Raw genomic sequence first — 17,989 nt, 5'->3', positions numbered from 1 at the left:
AAGAGCTCACGTCGCCTTAAAAATTCTCATTCATTCAATGTGAACATGGCGGATGCTCCATTAAAAAAATCCACTTCCACGTACAATATGTGCATCGCTAGATTCTATTTGCATCCAAAACTCTTATCGATCTTAGCCTTCCATATACTCATTCACTAAGCACCCACAGCTTGATGGGGTATAGAAATATAGAGAATCACAACCCTCTAGAGGAACCAACCTCTACCTCTATATTTCCACTCCCTTTTTCAGCTAAGAAAGAAGGTTCACAAAATCCCGTATACTTTAATGGTACAAATGAGTAGTATAGGCTGTCCTACTCAATATAGGGATCTCCTGGTGCATTTATTCTGTAATGCTTCCAAAACAAATACATTATCTCTTGGGAATGGAGCCAATACTGCACTCGAGTATAATCCCACCAATTCCCTGTAAAAAAGAAAAGCAGTTCCTTGTTTGCATATTCCAAGATTATTGAGTAGACAAATCCAGATGTAACAGGGTACAGACCCAAGGAACTGCAGATGCTGCTTAATACAAAGGAGAACACAAAGTACTGGAGTAACTCAGCAGGTCAGGCAGCATCTCAGGATAGGTGATGTTTTGGGTCTCCCTGACTTGCTGAGATTCACCAGCACTGTGTCCAGAAATAACAGAGGTATGGATGAGATGTCATAAAGAGAATCGGCCAAATGCATGATAGAGATACTGTAAGCCTACTTTATGGGGTAACCAATTTGGGGTGAAAAGCTCAGCAGCATGGCTATAAGCAATATTCATGGAATTACTATATAATGGAACCAACAATAAATTCTTAACTTGACAAATGATATTACTGTCCCAAATTGTATAAAATGGTTTGCTACATCGATACATGAGATTTCAAACTATTAATCTTATTATAAAGTATTATTGAAAATAACTAATTTTTCATTGCCTAATTCAAGTTATTAAACACCAATTCAGGATTTAATTGGTTGATGAACAATTTTATATAACTGTAATGCAAATCTGCAACGAATTGGAAATGGTTCATTTGCAGTCTATATGTAATGGATGGTTCACTATTTGAATCTTATGTAGATAATTTTTGTTGATGCACAATAATTAATATTCACAAGTTCTTTTCATAGTCATAGTTATGGCAGAGCGCATTGATTTAAAAAAGATTAGACTGGCAGAGCACATCACCACACAATTTCAAAACGATAGTCAATGAGACAAAATCAGCGCATATTACCAGGAAAGTATAATTGGCGGCAAAAAAATGATTGTGCACGGAAGTTGTAATCAACTCAATTGAGCAAGGTCCTCAACAATAAATGTTGCAAGTGGAACAGGGTTTTAAAAAAAGATTCAAGATATAGGCTTGAGAACAAGCAGATATCCAATTGTATTAACACAGCAGGTAATAAGTCGACATTGGTTTTTGATAGGAAGATGTTTGGAACAAGGGTCAGATATAACAGAAGGTGTATGACAGCTTGAAGAGTTGTGTTGTGAATCCAGAGTGAGAAAAGGTGTTGGAGGGGATAAATAGGTGTGAGTCTAGGTAGGGCACAGGGTTGGGAAATGGGGGGGGGGGGGGGGAGGGGGTGGGGTTAGTCGAGATTACCTAAAAATAGAGAATTCAATGTTCATATTGTTGGTTTGTAAGCTACCCAAGAGGAATACGAGATACTGTTCCACCAGTTTGTGTATGGCCTCAGTCCCACTATGTATTAACTATCTGTTAAGTTTCACTGTCTGTAATAACTCATTATCACCTATCCCACAGTCAACAATGGACGATCATGGACTTCACGTTTCCTTGATTATCATTGCTTTCTGCATATCTTTCACTCATTTGTCCTAAGTACCATCCTTTTCTCTCATTTCCCTTTCCACTGACTCTCAGTCTGAAGGGTCTTGACCAGAAATGTCACCTATTCCTTTTTTCCAGAGATGCTGCCTGACCCGCTGAGTTACTCCAACTTTTTGTGTCTTCCGTTTAAACCAGTATCTGCTGTTCCTCCCTACATATTCCGTGTGGCCTCGCTTTGGCAAAGGAGAAGGCCCAGGAGAAAGGTCACTGTGGGAATGGGAATTTGAATATGGTTAGCAACTGGCAGAGAGGTCAGTGAAACAGCATCTGCAGTTACTTTGGTTCTGTACTCGACCAATAAAATTGTTGATGTATGTTTTGTTAAATTAAAAGGTAGCACTATTAATTTGTTTTAGTTGTACAGTAACTGATTTTACATTAAAGGCAGGCACACAACTTGGTGGGTCAGGAAGCATGCCTGCAGAACATGGATAGATGACTTTTCAGCTCCCAGTTGTCTGAAAATTGAGGATTGTCAGTTGAGTATATTTTCAAAAACTCAATTATCTTTTAGTTTTGTTTATTGGGCACAAGCAAAGGACAGCTATTAAAGAGGCTTTCTTTTGCCAAATTCCAAGCAAATACCCCAGTTAAAATATTAAAGCTATAAAATAGTTGAAAACAAAATTCATCATTAATGGCAATTCATTGAATACAGGCAATTTTACTGCCGAGTATAAATAAATTAAATATCTTAAAATATCTTCTTCCGTTCTTTGACTTAGCCCATAATTTTGTGTCAAATTGCCAGTGAAACTCATTGTTCCTGTGTGAATGCTACAGCATGCTCAGGTGAAGGACATTGCATAGGAAATGTGGAGATCCATTGGTGCTGTTTGAGATATCATAAACTGTTAACAACCTCGTGAAAATGACATCTTGCTGTTTGTCTCACCACTGATGTGTACTGAGTAACACAAATTATGGTCTATCTTTGTGAAAAATTTACAACTAATCGGAAATGAAGCAATGAACTTGTGATGCAACCATTTAAATTTCAGACATATTTAATTAACTCCAAACTAGCTATGAGATTATCTTAATAATTTTATTGTCAAATACTCCCAGCGAATACCAAGTGTCACAATGGCAGTCACATTTCTTAAACTTCGAAACATTACTGAACGATATTAAATTTCTAATTTTAAAAACGACTTTTGTTTCTTTTCATAGTTGTAATTCAGCCACTTTCCCTCCATTATTTCTTCCAAATTCATATTAAAGTATTTCAACTCATGCTAGTTATATCACAACTCTTCATTCTGACTAAATAAGGAAATGCAGTTGCTTTTCCTGTTCATTCAAGTCCTAGATCCTTGTTTCACTTGCTGCAAATATCAGTTCTTGAAAATCGGTCAATAAGGGGGCAAAATAGTTATTGAAATTAAATAGATTAGCTAATGCCAACTCCCATCATTTACTCGTACAGAAATCAGTGGTTCTTTATATTTTCCATTAGTCGACTCCGTCAAAAATTTTTATATCTCATGTGACTAACTACATTGTACACTAACTCATTACGTCAACCAAGGTCATTCCGTTTTACTGAAATAAATCCAGTCTTGAAATGTTACTTGATAAAAATTTCACTCCAAAACAAAGCTTTCCAGAAATCTGATAAAAATTTAAAAATTGCAGTGGAAGCATGTGAAATGTTTCAGCAACTAAGTTACAGAGAAAGGTTGAACAAGTTAGGGCTTTATTCTTTGGAGCGCAGAAGGTTAAGGGGGGACTTGATAGAGGTTTTTAAAATGATGAGAGGGATAGACAGAGTTGACGTGGAAAAGCTTTTCCCACTGAGAGTAGGGAAGATTCAAACAAGGGGACATGACATGAGAATTAAGGGACTGAAGTTTAGGGGTAACATGAGGGGGAACTTCTTTACTCAGAGAGTGGTAGCTGTGTGGAATGAGCTTCCAGTGAAGGTGGTGGAGGCAGGTTCGTTTTTATCATTTAAAAATAAATTGGATAGTTATATGGATGGGAAGGGAATGGAGGGTTATGGTCTGAGCGCAGGTATATGGGACTAGGGGAGATTATGTGTTCGGCACGGACTAGAAGGGTCGAGATGGCCTGTTTCCGTGCTTATATGGTTATATGGTTAAATGCAAGTTAAAGGAATCTCCTGAAATAAGTACACTTAACATACATTTTCAGGATTTTTAGGTGTTATTTGCCTGATCAAAACATTTGTCCATCATCCATATACATTCCTAATGATTTAAATGGGGAGAAAACAATTCCTTGCAGTAATATTTGTTGCACTCCTTAATTCATGTGACATATTTAAAATCCCAATTTATTTTCCATGAGATTGAACTATTAATAAATGGAGTAACTCCACACAAGTACATTTCAATCTGTACCAGGTGAAGAGGAAGTTTTCTGTCCAAAACATTTAATACCCTAACTCATTTTTAAGAATATTTTAAAGAGAGATTAAAAATAACATTGCTGAAATGTCTATTGAATTTCTTGACACAAGTAAAATGTACCAGTCACTTGGCAATTTAAAACTTACCAAGAAAGTTGGTTCCTAGCAAAGGGAGGTGTGGTAGCAAGGAGTTGTTCAATTTTGTAGGTCCTGTTGCATGCCCAGCAGCTGAAATGGGTAGCAGCGATTCTGCCATTGACATGACTGCTGTCCCACCAAGAGTTGAGACAGCAAGTGCTGCTACGGATGATGTACTGGTGGTAGTGGTTGCCTGGGATGAGGTTGCTATGGAAACTTCAGAGTGATTTATACCATGGTTCAAAGGAGAGTGCAGAACACTTCGCAACAGATGGGGATTGAGGGCCATTAGTCCCGGGGCTGCTGTGACAGCTGGGAGGAGGAGAGGGTTTGTAGTGGTATCAATGCTTGAAAGGCTTGGTAAAGGGTTCCCCAGAGGGTTTGTCAAAAGGGTTTGTGATCTGTTACTAACTAATTGATTGCTATGCAAATGATCTGGCGGGGATTGGATTTGTGTCACAGAAGGTGAAGGGTGGTTTTGTTGCTGCAATAAATCTGGGAGAGTCAAGTTAAAAGATGTAAGGGGTAGCATTGTAGCCTGTGCCTGGTTTTGAAACAGTGTTGCCAAAAGCTGAACAGGTTGTAAAGTCTGTCCCGCCAAATCACCAGGAAGCAAAGTCAAAGCTGCATTTAAATTTGGGTTCAGAATTCCCAAAGGATTCATAGAGACTTCTCCCTTGCCATCTACTGATGTGGGTAACATGTTCAGCATATTCTGGTTCAGAAGATGTTGCTGGTTCATTGCAAAAGGAATGGACAGAGAGCCAAGGAGGTTTGGGTTCAGAGAGTGGGTATGATTGCTACTCGTAGGGACAGCATGTCCAAAATGAAAAGCCTTGTTTTGACCAATGATGGGAAGTGTACCCCCCATGGGGATCTGACTATGCAATGCATTTCCAGCTGCTGTTGTAACTATAACTCCATCTTGCAGAACGGATGTTGTCTTGGTAATGGCAAGTTGGTTGGTGCCTGCAATGGCCATGGATGCTGCCTGGCCAGAACTACCTGAAACCCACAGATAGGTTAAAGATGAGCAAAATAGCTTAATTACTTGTGTTCGCATTTATAATGATTACATTTCACATTCCAATTTTTACATTAACAATTTAACATGGGAACTAACAACAAAAAGATTAATTTGCTAGGTTTGATTATCCACTTGACCAGCTCTTCACTTTGTCTGTTATAAATTGGACATATTAAATCCATTCTTAAAGAACCAAACACAATATTTAAACCCAACACAAACTCGTCATTATAAAATATCCTACAGCATAAAACCCTAGAGAAAATAAAAATGCTTTTCTCACTTGACACAAATGCAGGAAACTATATATCAGGCAATACAAAATACATCAGTTCAAATCAAGAGTGATGCTCAAAACATTTCTAAATAGTGATTACATTAGAACTAATGGAACAAAAACCTTTGGTTAAAAATGAAAATAGGTTCCACCGAAGTGAATTTAGAATAAATTGAATGGTGCAAAATGTTGCAAGTAACTCTAAATTGTAAAATGTTTCAGTATGCCTAAAGGGCCTGTCCCACTGTGGGACCTAATTTGCGAGTTTAGAAGAGTTTGCCCTCGACTCATAATCGCAGCATGGTCGACACGAGGTCTTTGTAAGTCTCCTTCATGCTCGAGAGTAGTCCCCGCATACTCAAGGCCTCAGCTAGGTTGCGGCGTATTTTTCAACATGCTGAAAAATGCCCGCGAGTAAAAAAAGGTCGCCATGTAAAAAAATCAATATTTTTTTACTCGTAGGTTTAGTCGAGGTAGGTCATAGTAGGTCGTAATGCTATCGTAGGTAATCAAAGGTAATCAAAGCTAAAGCTCAATGAGAAAAAAGGTAAGTAAACCAATCAGTAATGTTAAATGCCCGCTAAACTTTATTAAAAGTTGTCTGGCTTCTTAAAAGTGCCTCCATTCCTTCTCCCCCCTTCTCACTCGCCCCCTCCGCACTCTCTAAAGGATTTACCGTAACTGTGCCAGCCGTCTTTTACCTTCCTGTTCATCGCGGGTGTGAATTTCAGACAGCGCTCCCCCGCTTTCCCTGGCCCCCACCTTTGCGATGTGTTTGTGTGTGTGGGTGTGTGTTCGCGCAGACAGTCGATTCGGCTTGCGGTCGATCCAGCTCGAGGTTTTTCAGGCGAGTGCCCTCGAGCTTGAAGGTTTGAAGACAGTCGCTGAAGAGTTGTGTTAGTGGGTCAGGCCCATAACCACTTCAAATTAGAGTTAAATGATATTTCTTGAATTTCTGGCAAACAATTTAAATTCTTAAACATTTCTGTCAATCACTCCCAACAAAAAAAAATCCAAAGCACACAAGAAGTTAAATGTGCCATTCCTGAAATTTGTATCTCAAGTTAAAAATAATGTTGGAGTAACTGATATTCTGAGGTCTTTGAAATACAATGGGTAAATATCAGTGCATAAAACAAAAATAGTCCTGCAAATATGTGTTTAAGTTCAACAGAATATAGATTTTTCAATTGAATACAAATCAAACTAAAAAAAACTAATCACATCAAATGTTTGCATTTAATGTAATGAGGCCAATAGATTTATTTTTCCTTCGGTTCCTGATCATGTAATCACTACTTTGGAGCAGAAGAGCTCACCTGGGCTCTAGATTATGTACAAAAACAACCCACACAAAATACATAAAAGATTTAAAAGATTGTACATATAACCAGACAATGGTCTGATTTTCAGTCGGAGAAGTATAATAACATCAGCATCAATTTTATGATTCCACACATTTTTAACAACGGTGCAAGCATATTACACATGCTACTGCAGGAAATTACCTGTTTAACCAACATCATGGTACTTATTTACAAAGTAAATCCTGCATATTGGGCTAATTTACATTTGAATCACCTTTCGACTTTTCTTCAGTTGTACATTATATGAACTTAATACTTAATTTATATCTAAAAGAATCCCACTAGAAACTTGGGAAATTGCAAATTAATGAAAATTCTCTTCAATCTCTCTGATCGATCGTACACAAAAAAGCTGCATACGGACAATCTACTGCACTGCATACGGACAATCTACTGCAGTAAGTGCTTCATGTTTCCCAATTAAGCAGCATACTTATAATTAGCTTTACTTTACAAGTTAAAACTACAAAATTGATGCATCAACAAAAAATGATTTTGAAAATGTCCAGTCTGATACGAATCACTTAATTATTTAATAGCACTCTCAATAATATAACATTGCAAAAAATATTAAGATGCTATTTATATTATGTCTATTTATATTATATAGATGAAATTTCATGTTTGTTGAATTTATCATAACTTTCCCAGAAACAAAAAACTGCCCTGTTTTTTGTTGAGCTCACAGGTTTGGCTACTGACAATACACTGGGGCCAGTTTAATACAATATCAGCGAGGCTAATAGGATGAATAAGAATCTAACTACAATTGAGACTGAGCGTGAATAAAATTATAACCAAATCGATATCATACACGTCACTGACAGACTGCATCAGCATTGAAACGTATATGATTGTTAAGGGCTTGGACACACTAGAGGCAGGAAACATGTTCCCGATGTTGGGGGAGTCCAGAACGAGGGGCCACAGTTTAAGAATAAGGAGTAAGCCATTTCAAATGGAGACGAGGAAACACTTTTTCTCACAGGGATTGGTGAGTCTGTGGAATTCTCTGCCTCGGAGGGCGGTGGAGGCAGGTTCTTTGGATGCTTTCAAGAGAGAGCTAGATAGGGCTTAAAAATAGCGGTGTCAGGGGATATGGGGCGAAGGCAGGAACGGGGTACTGATTGGGGATGATCAGCCATGATCGCATTGAATACTGGCTCGAAGGGCCAAATGGCTCGAAGGGCCAAATGGCCTACTCCTGCACCTATTGTCTATTGTTAAATGCAAATATATACACAATTAATGTTAAGCTTTAATTACTACTTAGAGGTCATGGAGCAAGAGAGATGGAAATTAGATCCTTTTGGCCAATTTATCCAGACCAAACCAGTTGGTATTCTGGGCTAGTCCCGTTTTCCTGCAATTGGCCCATAAGATCAGCCATGATCACATTGAATGGTGGTGCTGGCTCGAAGGATCAAATGGTCTACTCCTGCACATGTTGTCTATTCCTGTAAACTCTTAATATCGACGATCTGTCTAGAGAGACATTGAATCTCATCCAAAATTCAGTTTTTTCCCCCCCAAAAGTTTGCAACTTTGACTTGTTGATCAGCAGTTGAAACAGGACCTCTTTTGAATGGACATTGGAGATGTAAAAGGGGTGCTTTGAAATGGGCTATTTAATTATTATTGTTGACCTAGATTAACAATAGAATCTGCTAAGGTGCCCCACAAGAAATTTAAGAAATATTTACTTGTATTTAGACATATTAAAAGTAGTAAGTAAACAAAGTTTGGATGTTTAAAGAACGGGAATCCCAGAAGAGTGATATGTATTTTTTCTTCCCACTGGAAAATGATATTAAATATATTTAATAGGAACCTTTGTCCTTCTTTACAGACAAAAGCAATTTAAATTTGGACTTCAAAAAAACCCCACAAATAAGGTGTAGATAGCTGTAAAGATTAATCACTCCAGATGCAGATAGACATCAAATCAAACCTAATGTTGTGAAAGATGATATAATACATTTGGGAGAGAAAACATGACATAAACAGTGCGTGACTTTAAAAATGACAAATGTGCTGAAGTTGAGGGGACACATTAAATCTGAATAAAATATGTTGGCTGAGATTTTAACAATAGTTTGGAATATAAAGTACTAAACAAATATAAATGACCGGTTAAACTGTAGTCAGAAAATTCTGTCTGATTTGAATACCTCACTTTAGGAAGAAAATAAGCATGAAAATAAGCGTTCACAGAGGACTCATTAACAATGGGAAGCTGTGATATGAAATAAAAAGAAACTTAAAACTAAGGGAATTAGCGAATATCCGATAAAAATATTAATTGAATTGAGGAGAAACAGAAAAGATTTAAGATCAAATTAGACAGCAGTTCATTAGCCAGATATGGCTTCTTCACATTGGAGCCTGGAAGGCAACTTCTTTCAGTCTCTCATTTCTTGGTTCAGCAAGGATCATTACTCAGAAAGAAAATGACTGAATAGGTCTATTTTATCAATTTGGTATCTGGCACGTACATTGGAATCAGGTTTCAATAATATTTCTTTGGAGTAGGTGGAAGTAGAAGTAATTCAAAGATGTTTTTGAAGCACTATATTCTTTGTTTGCATTAAGCCAATGGATCTGTTAGGTCCAAATCTTTCCCCTGTTATAATATATCATTGCAGCTGCATATTCTTAACAAAAGACAAATATTCAGAGGTAATTAAAACATTAGGAATTAAGAATGACATAAACTGGCAAACTGTCCTGAGCAATACCCAATTTATTTAGCATGTATACATTTAAAATGTATATGTTCCTGGCTTAATATTAGTTTTCCCAACTATGATGTACCTTGGTACATTTATTGTGATATAGGTACCATAAAAATTAAAGCTATCAAACATAATGAGAAAATTATATATATTAACAAAAAAACTGACATTGGGATGCCAAGAGGAACAATTGAGAGTCTGATATTATCAATATTACTTTAATCCGTTGCACAGTTATGTACATTTTTAATGTAGTTTGGCAAATGTTGTTGAATGAGAGCAACATCCTGGGCAAATCTCCATAAACTATCCATTCTAAGAGTTTATCGGAAACATAAGGTTACTGAAGGCTCAAAGAATAACAGATCAGTAACACTTCACTGGTACATTTTCACATTTCTGAACAGTGGTCTTCAGCCCAAAAGTGAATGAATTCACTCGAAACAATATTTGGGATGCTTAGTGACATAAATGCAAATTATTGTTAAAGTCAAGTTTGATCTCAGTTATATTTGTTTTATACATGAAATTGCAAAGTACGGTTTTACTTAAAGTTAAATGGTGTTCACCTGGTATCCCTGAAATTATTGTTTATTTATGACAGTGATATTTTATTGAGCTATACAACCACCATACATTTTATTCTTACTATTTTTACCCAGTAGAGAACATTTTGCATTATATAATTAACTTGGTGTTAATGATTCTATCCCCAACAGCGGCCACTCTGAGTGGAAAGTATTGATAAACAAATATAAAGAAACATTGAAGTGTCTTGATTTAAGTGCGACTTTCCCGAACACATGTTGATACAAGCATTCTAAACATACAGTGATAAAATTGGCCTGATTGGGAATTATTTTTAAATCATACTCTATTTTACTATCGCGAGATAAGACGAAATTGAACTACAAGCATTACATTTTAACCAAACAGCACAAGTGCATAGAGTTGCACAATTTTGTCAACAGTTCATTGTTAATAACATTTATTAAAAAGTTTGAACAAACATGTCAATTCTATATCCAAATGAGCATCGGCCTAGAAATAGTCATGAGCCATCAAATGCATAATAAACCTAAACCGATTAATTGGTTACATAAAGTTGCTGCAGTGCACATATTAATTGCAGATTATGTGTAGTAAAGAACAATCTTGAATATACTTAAGGATTGGAATTCTGAATTGTAGTGATTAATTTAACACAAGTGAAAAGAGTTAATTTTACTTCACACAAGTATTTTATGTATAACTTTACCCAGATGTATCAATATGTAAACTAAACAAATATAAAAATAAAACCATACATAGTTTGTTGTAATTTTAATTATAGTTTACCCAATATACACATACTACAACTGGTCCTATAATGATCCCAAGGTCATAATATTATGAGATAAGAATGGAACCAGAAAATATCAAGGTAACAAGTAAGAAGAACACGCTTTCCTATATGTTGTTGTCTCGTAATACAAAGTGAATAAATATTACACAGAAGTGGAAACGCATTCAAAATGAAGTTACCTGGTCTACAATGGAACAAATGAATGAAGAATAAGAGGAGTAAATTCCATATCTCAATGTCAAGCCAGAAAAGGCACGTGGGAAAGAATGATTTCTAGTTAATGATACTTTTCAATCAGTTTAAGTTTGTGTTCATTAAATTGAGAAAAGTGCCATTTTGAACGCTGTGGAATTTATGATAGAAAATGATTGGAACACATTTGTAACTGCACTTTGCATTCTTTTTAATGTATTTTGCATCACCAATATTGCATCTCGGATGTCATGAACATATCAGTTTGAGTAAACCATAAGGTCATAAATCATTAGTTCTGCCGCAATTTTAAAGTGTTCAATTTATGGAAGTGGTTTATAATCATACCCTGCTTGCATTAAACCCATTTCAAACCATTTGCTGCAACAAAAGGAAAAACAGATTATAATAGTTCATGGCAAGGTGAATTGTATACAAAAGTATGGAGGTTATGTAGGGTGCATTGGTCAAAACATATTTCTAGTCTTGGTCTCCCTATTTAAGGAAATATGTTAATAAATTGTTAATAGTTAAATGTACTTGTTGGTGAGTTGTCTTATGAGGAAAGGTTGAACAGGCTCTGCTTTTACCAACTGGAATTTAGAAAGGGGATAGGAAACTTGGTTGAAACATACAAAATCTTGAAGAATTTTAACATTGGATGTGAAAAAGATAGCTTCCCCTTGTGAATTAATTTACAACGGGGTGGAGAAGGTTATTGTTTAAAAAAAAAAGTGATCACCCATTTAAGACTTTTTCCCTTGGCATTCTTTTTCAAAGGCGATGGAAGCAGAATCTAATACTTTAAATGTGAGGTAGACGGATTTTCATAAAGGAAGATGAAAAGTTTGCTTGCGGTGGGTATGCAGTGTCGATCAGTATTGATCGCTGAACGTCAGCGCAGGCAAAAGGAGCCATGTGGCCTTCTCCCACTCCTACTATGCAATTCATTTGTAAGCATCTTTGTTTTAAAGAATCCTGAACAACCTTTAGTTTATTAAGTTAATGCTAACCTTAAGTAGAAAATATACTAGCACTGCATTTTGGCACTTATGAAAATCATTCTTCAAGCTTCCGCCTCCATATTATAATACAGCACCTGGAGAAAGACGTCAGACAGCAGTACATCACATCTTAATGCTACACAGCTCACTGCAAAGATTATCCTAAATTTGATGGAGGTGATGTTTGTGTTTGAACTTGTACATATTTACTCATTGTGAGACCAGCTCACATTACATTTCAAATAAAAATAATTGATGATCTGAACTTAATAGTCACAAACTAACCAGTGCAAAAATTCAGTTCTGATTATTACTCTATAATTTTGTTTGAGCCATTAACTCCTTCATACTGATGGACACAAGGAATAATTCTGGATTTTAAGCAAGTTTAATCACTTCTGTGCTTTTGTCTGCTCCATGGTATTGTTTGGTCACATAAACGGTTCCAGATTAGGTTCTTCACTGAGATTCAATCACCACTTGAGCATTTGTGTAAAGGCCAAGATGCAAATACTTGTAGAGAAAATTCCATTCACATTCCACAAAATACAAACTTTTAACTGTATTCTATTAAAATTTAAATCTAAGCCCTGGATATGAAATGAAGATGTACAATGATAGCAAAATGTGTTCAAGAGACCAATAGAAAAGCAAATTTCAATCAGAATGCAAAGTTAAGGTTCTTAAGATGTATTGATAATGAGACATGCAGCAAGCATATTTTTTACCAAGAGTAAGGTTTTGGAAGATTTTCATTTAGAATTCTTTTTAAGGCTGCTTGTTCTAGATGGAGTACATTTTTACTCTGTTCAAATTTCTGGGCTGTCTCAAATTATTTATTTGTTTGGGATGATGGGGAATGGAAAATGGGTCCAGTTTTTACAGCACACAAGCATACCTCCTGATAGGTTGAGCAAGGAACAACGTTCGCGTCTGTGCAGATGTCCATAGGATGGACCATCCTGCCCTCCTGAGAGGATAGCATTAATGAGGGCAAGAAAATTGAGGAAAATGTTGTTACAAGATAAAAATTGACATAGCAAGAAAACTGTCAATAATTATGCACAAAGAGAAAAATATGCCATTCCCTCCCACCATGGAATCTCTACATTTCATGTCATATAATTCAATTAGACAAACACAATGTGTCGATTAAGTGTACATTGTTCTCCTCATTTTGACCAGCTTTGTTGTGGCTGCTTTGTGCTGAAAACTCTATGTGAATGGCACGCAGATTCCTCTGTTATTTAACTTGCTGCCATTTCCTCACACAAAGCAATCCAGCCAGTCTGTCCAAAACACGATCCCCAAATAGTTAAGCTTATTGAGACAATATGCAGTCAAGGTTGTGCAATACGACAAAACTGTTGATACATGGCCAGTCTTCCCAGAATGCACAATTCCAAAGCTGTTAACAATTCAACATGTTTCATAAAGTCTGGAAATATTAAATCTTTATACAGACTACATGGATCTTTGGCTCTTCTGCCTCAACACAAGGTAGTAAACATTTAACTTTTGCATTTATTTTCACTGTGCAATACATGAATCAAAATTATCAACATGATTATCATAGGTTTTTTTTAATGGAAGGTACTTTGTTGTAGGATTCTGTTTTCAAATGATATGTGAATAAAATGTGGATAAATTAAGAATACTTTACATTAATTGCTCAACTGAAATGCAATTTTATATTTTCAATGTATAATAAAATCAAAAATTCATATCCATGAGGAAATGGTCGCTGTGAGGCTTCAAACACGTTAAAAGCAAAAAAATTGGCTGTTTTTTACTTATTATATACCAAGCACATAATCACATAAATGAAACCGAATTAGCATAATGAAAATAAAATACAATGAAATTAATCAAATATTAGAAGGATCAGCAACATTCGGGCTTTGAACTTACAATCCTGAAGTAAAGCATGTAAAATCACATAGAAATTACTTCCTGATCAAAACATTTGTATCGATGAATTGACACCATACTAGGATAAAGTATCTAAACTTTTTGTAATTTACAAAATTGACACATTTAAGGAAATCAGATGATGTAGAAATCAGTACAATCCTTGTGCCACAAATGATAAACACTAATGGCAAATTATATACACAGTTGAAACTTGAGCCAAAATTTGAAAATAACATTAAAAAATAAATCAATGGATTAGTGTAAAACCATACCTGTGTCAGCATTGGTTTGGCAACAAATGCCACTACTGTTTGGTACCATTACAGAAGAGGCTGCAATTCTTGAATGATGGTTTGAATGCAAACTATTTCCCAAAGTCATTCCAGATTGGTGAAGCAGCCCACAATTGCCACCATCATGAGGCTGTCCAACTAACCCAACAAATTGATTGTTTAGGCCCTGACAACTGTGGATTAAACTACTATTTGTATTCTGGCAAGAAATACCTTCCCCTCTTGTTAGATTTTGAGCTGATAGGTTATGAATGGAACCAGAGTTCAAACTAGTGTTTGAAAAATTATGTTGGTTGGTTGAACAAGAAATACCTGTCGTGGAACTACCACAACTAGCACTGCTATTGCCACTGATTTGAGAACTCTGTGAACTCATTGACTGAAGTAACTGAGACATGGTGTTATTCATAGTCACAGATGAATTTTGTCCTTGTTTCCTTAAAGAGTCAATCACAGACTTTGGAACTCCTGAGCTGCTCATCTGAGACTGTTTCAGCATACTCAATACTGTCGGGGTAGCTTGCTTCCGCTTTCTTAAAGGATCCTTTTGCTGTGCCATTAGTTTGTCTCTCAGTGCTGCACGGCCACTCTGACCTTCATTCACTGAAAGCAGCATGTTTGTAGTTGGTGGAAACATGGTATTTAAAGTGCTGTGTCCTTCACTATTGCCACCACTGCCAACAGCACCACTACTGTTACTACCAGACAGTTTGTTTTGATTAGCTAGCTGTGCTTTGGCTGCTGCTGAAAGTAAACTGCTTGCTGGAAATGAGGCAGCATTATGCTGGTTCAAAATTTGATTTAAGGGCATTCCTAGCAAACCTGGCTGACCCTTTTGTTGTTGAACATTCCCAACAGATACGGATGGAAACAGAGGATTATTTTGAGGATTCAAAACGTTGTTCATTCCAACCAACAGCTGATTAGAAATATCTTTGTATTGATGATGCCCATCAGGCTTAGTAGATGGACTGGATGGCATAGATGGCCGTGGAGAACCCATAGATGACCTTGGCGACCTTGGAGGGACCTTTATTCCACTGCAGCCAGATTGAGGTCCTGCAGGTGGCATCATTAAGCTTCCGTGATCAGATGATGTGGATGATGACCGAGACCTTTGTGGTGACGCCTCAATTCTTCCCATTACAGATCCAATCATATGTACTGGAGAGGTAACTGGAGCAGGAGACACAGATGTGGAAGTTGAATGTTGAACCCGTGGAACATGAGTTCCATGATTTACTGGGCCAGGTTTAACAGTTGGCAATGGTAGATTGCTTGGCAGAGGGACAACAGCAGGAGGCATGTTTACATTCATCATAGGTACCTGAGAGTGCATGGTTGTCTGGAAATTAGATGTATTCATAAGTACTGGATTAGGTTTACTTGGTATAGGATCAAGGATACCTAATGGATCTTTTTCTGAGGGCAATGGCTTTTTCTGGAGAGCACATGGTGTTGGGGGTCCTTGGGGAGGTTTGTGAAACATAATTCGTGGCATATCCATATTCGATGAATAATTACAAGATGGTTTTTTCATTACTGGGCTTTTTGTAGTCATTGTCGGTGAAAGAGGTATAGAAGTCCTACCAGCCATAGCACAGGATGAGTGGGATGAAGAATTCTGCATCAGAACTGTGGGTGGGGAATGGGGTATTCTATTAATGTGAATTGGGCTGGAGTTTGGCCCAGCATGAAAGCCTGGATTACTTCGCGTAAACACGTCAGGACTTCCCATTGTATCAGTCCTGGGAGATATAGAACCATCTCCATAGATCTGTGATCCTGATGACGCTGGGCTAGAAAGACCACCATGACTTCCACGATATGGAGACTTCTGTCCTTGATCATTGCTACCCAGCCTTTGCCTGGAATAGCCATGAAGTTCTTGTTGGGGGCTTCCACATAGGTCTTGTTGATAAAGCCGTGATGCAGCATTTGGGCCCCCCATCAATTTAGGCAGAAATGTGTTCTTGTAGTCTGGCACCGAAGAATTTGTTATTACTTCTTGTGACTTATTTCTCGTTGCTCTAGGTGTTGCAGCCCGAGATTGTACCATAGGAGCGCCACCTGAAAAAAACATATACATCATGAATAAAGTACAAGACTGATCAATCTATTAAGGAGTCTATTTTCAACTCATTGCTCATACCATCTCAATCCTTACTTTGCTCCACAGTGTCCCAGAGTTAAAACAAAGCTAAATCGGAAATAAATTTGGGCGCACTGAGGTTTTTTTTTGGGGGGGGGGGGGGGGGGGGGTTGGGTGATTCAAAGATTGGAAGGTTTGGTGGAGAAAATTCTGAAATTGGAAGATGGCAAGAAAACCAGCCAGATTCTCACGAATGACTGACTTTTGGTTGGATCATGGGCATACGAACAGGGGGCATAGACTTGAGTGTGTGGCTGTGAAGGTCTCATGTCTGAACATCCTATTAACAATTTCAACTCGTGACATGAGAGGACTTTGTTTACTAGATAGTTGTGAGAAACTCAAAGGCCGTTGCCACTTCTTTCTGTGAACTCACAAACGTGTGTTACTTCTTTCATGAATGGAGGGGAGAACATTAGAAAAGGAAAATACAATATACATAGTTCTGTTGAAATAACCGGAATGGGCCAATCAATATTTGAAATGCATGCATAAAAAATACATCGGTTAAAATGGTTATTGAAAAAAAATGTGTGTTAGTAAGGAAAGTTAATAATTATGTTAAGACACTTATAGTAAACTGCACCTGGCAATTTGACTGTGTGTTTTATTCAAATTTGTGGATTATTACATAAGGTCACATAAAATAAAATTTAAAATACACACATAAAGACTATAACATTTTTAAATAGCACCGTCTTCAATTTTAGCTGCAGTAAAATCAGATTTTATTGTTTTAATAAAGCCCCTTTATCCAGACAACATGATAAAGGTATTTCCAAATATCTATTGCCAACAAATGCATTGTACATTACCAGCTGCCGTCTGCTGTCATAAACCCCTCCTGATCAGTCAATTTAGGTACAATAGCTTAGTGATTATCCTGAAGGCCACAAGTTCAAGTGCCAGAGGGGCAAATGGCAAAATAATGAAAATTCAGTAACCTCTGGGTTTACTCAGACAATGAGCACAAAGGCTCCTGGATTGGTCTAAAAAACCATAATGGTTCGCTCATGTCCTTCAGAGAAATAATACGCCAGATTCTATCAGTAATATGAATCCAATTATTAACATTGTTATTTATTTGTAATGCTGCAGGGCCAACTTTAAATGGGAGATAAAAACTGAATCACCAATGTTACCTGTACCTCAAGAACAAAGTTTTACACAACAATATTATAATTTGATGCTGCTGGTGTCAAAGGTTAAATAAAAATTTAACATTCATGCATGGTAACTTTGCAATTAAAATATAAAACTTGAACAAAAGAGTCAAGGTTCTCAAAAGCACCTTCTTGGTCTTAAAC

At 36.9% G+C, this 17,989-nt stretch overlaps 1 protein-coding gene across 5 annotated transcripts in view; it reads right to left on the bottom strand.

Annotated features, from left to right (window-relative positions):
- The window catches only part of mbd6 (methyl-CpG binding domain protein 6), a 211,044-nt gene that overhangs the window by 61,880 nt on the left and 131,175 nt on the right, over positions 1-17,989 (bottom strand). For 3 of the 5 annotated variants that reach the window (XM_055638685.1, XM_055638684.1, XM_055638686.1), the window contains 3 exons: positions 14,510-16,600; positions 13,222-13,293; positions 4,386-5,381 (listed from right to left, as the gene is read on the bottom strand). In XM_055638685.1, the coding sequence (XP_055494660.1) occupies positions 4,386-5,381; positions 13,222-13,293; positions 14,510-16,600 (3,159 nt within the window). The remainder of the gene's footprint in view (positions 1-4,385; positions 5,382-13,221; positions 13,294-14,509; positions 16,601-17,989) is intronic. The other 2 variants (XM_055638687.1, XM_055638689.1) reach the window with 2 other exon arrangements.

Source organism: Leucoraja erinacea, chromosome 7, assembly GCF_028641065.1.
Source record: "Leucoraja erinacea ecotype New England chromosome 7, Leri_hhj_1, whole genome shotgun sequence".
Lineage (NCBI taxonomy): Eukaryota > Metazoa > Chordata > Chondrichthyes > Rajiformes > Rajidae > Leucoraja > Leucoraja erinaceus.
Note: the sequence above shows the minus strand (reverse complement) of the source record. Positions and strands in the feature narration are given on the sequence as shown.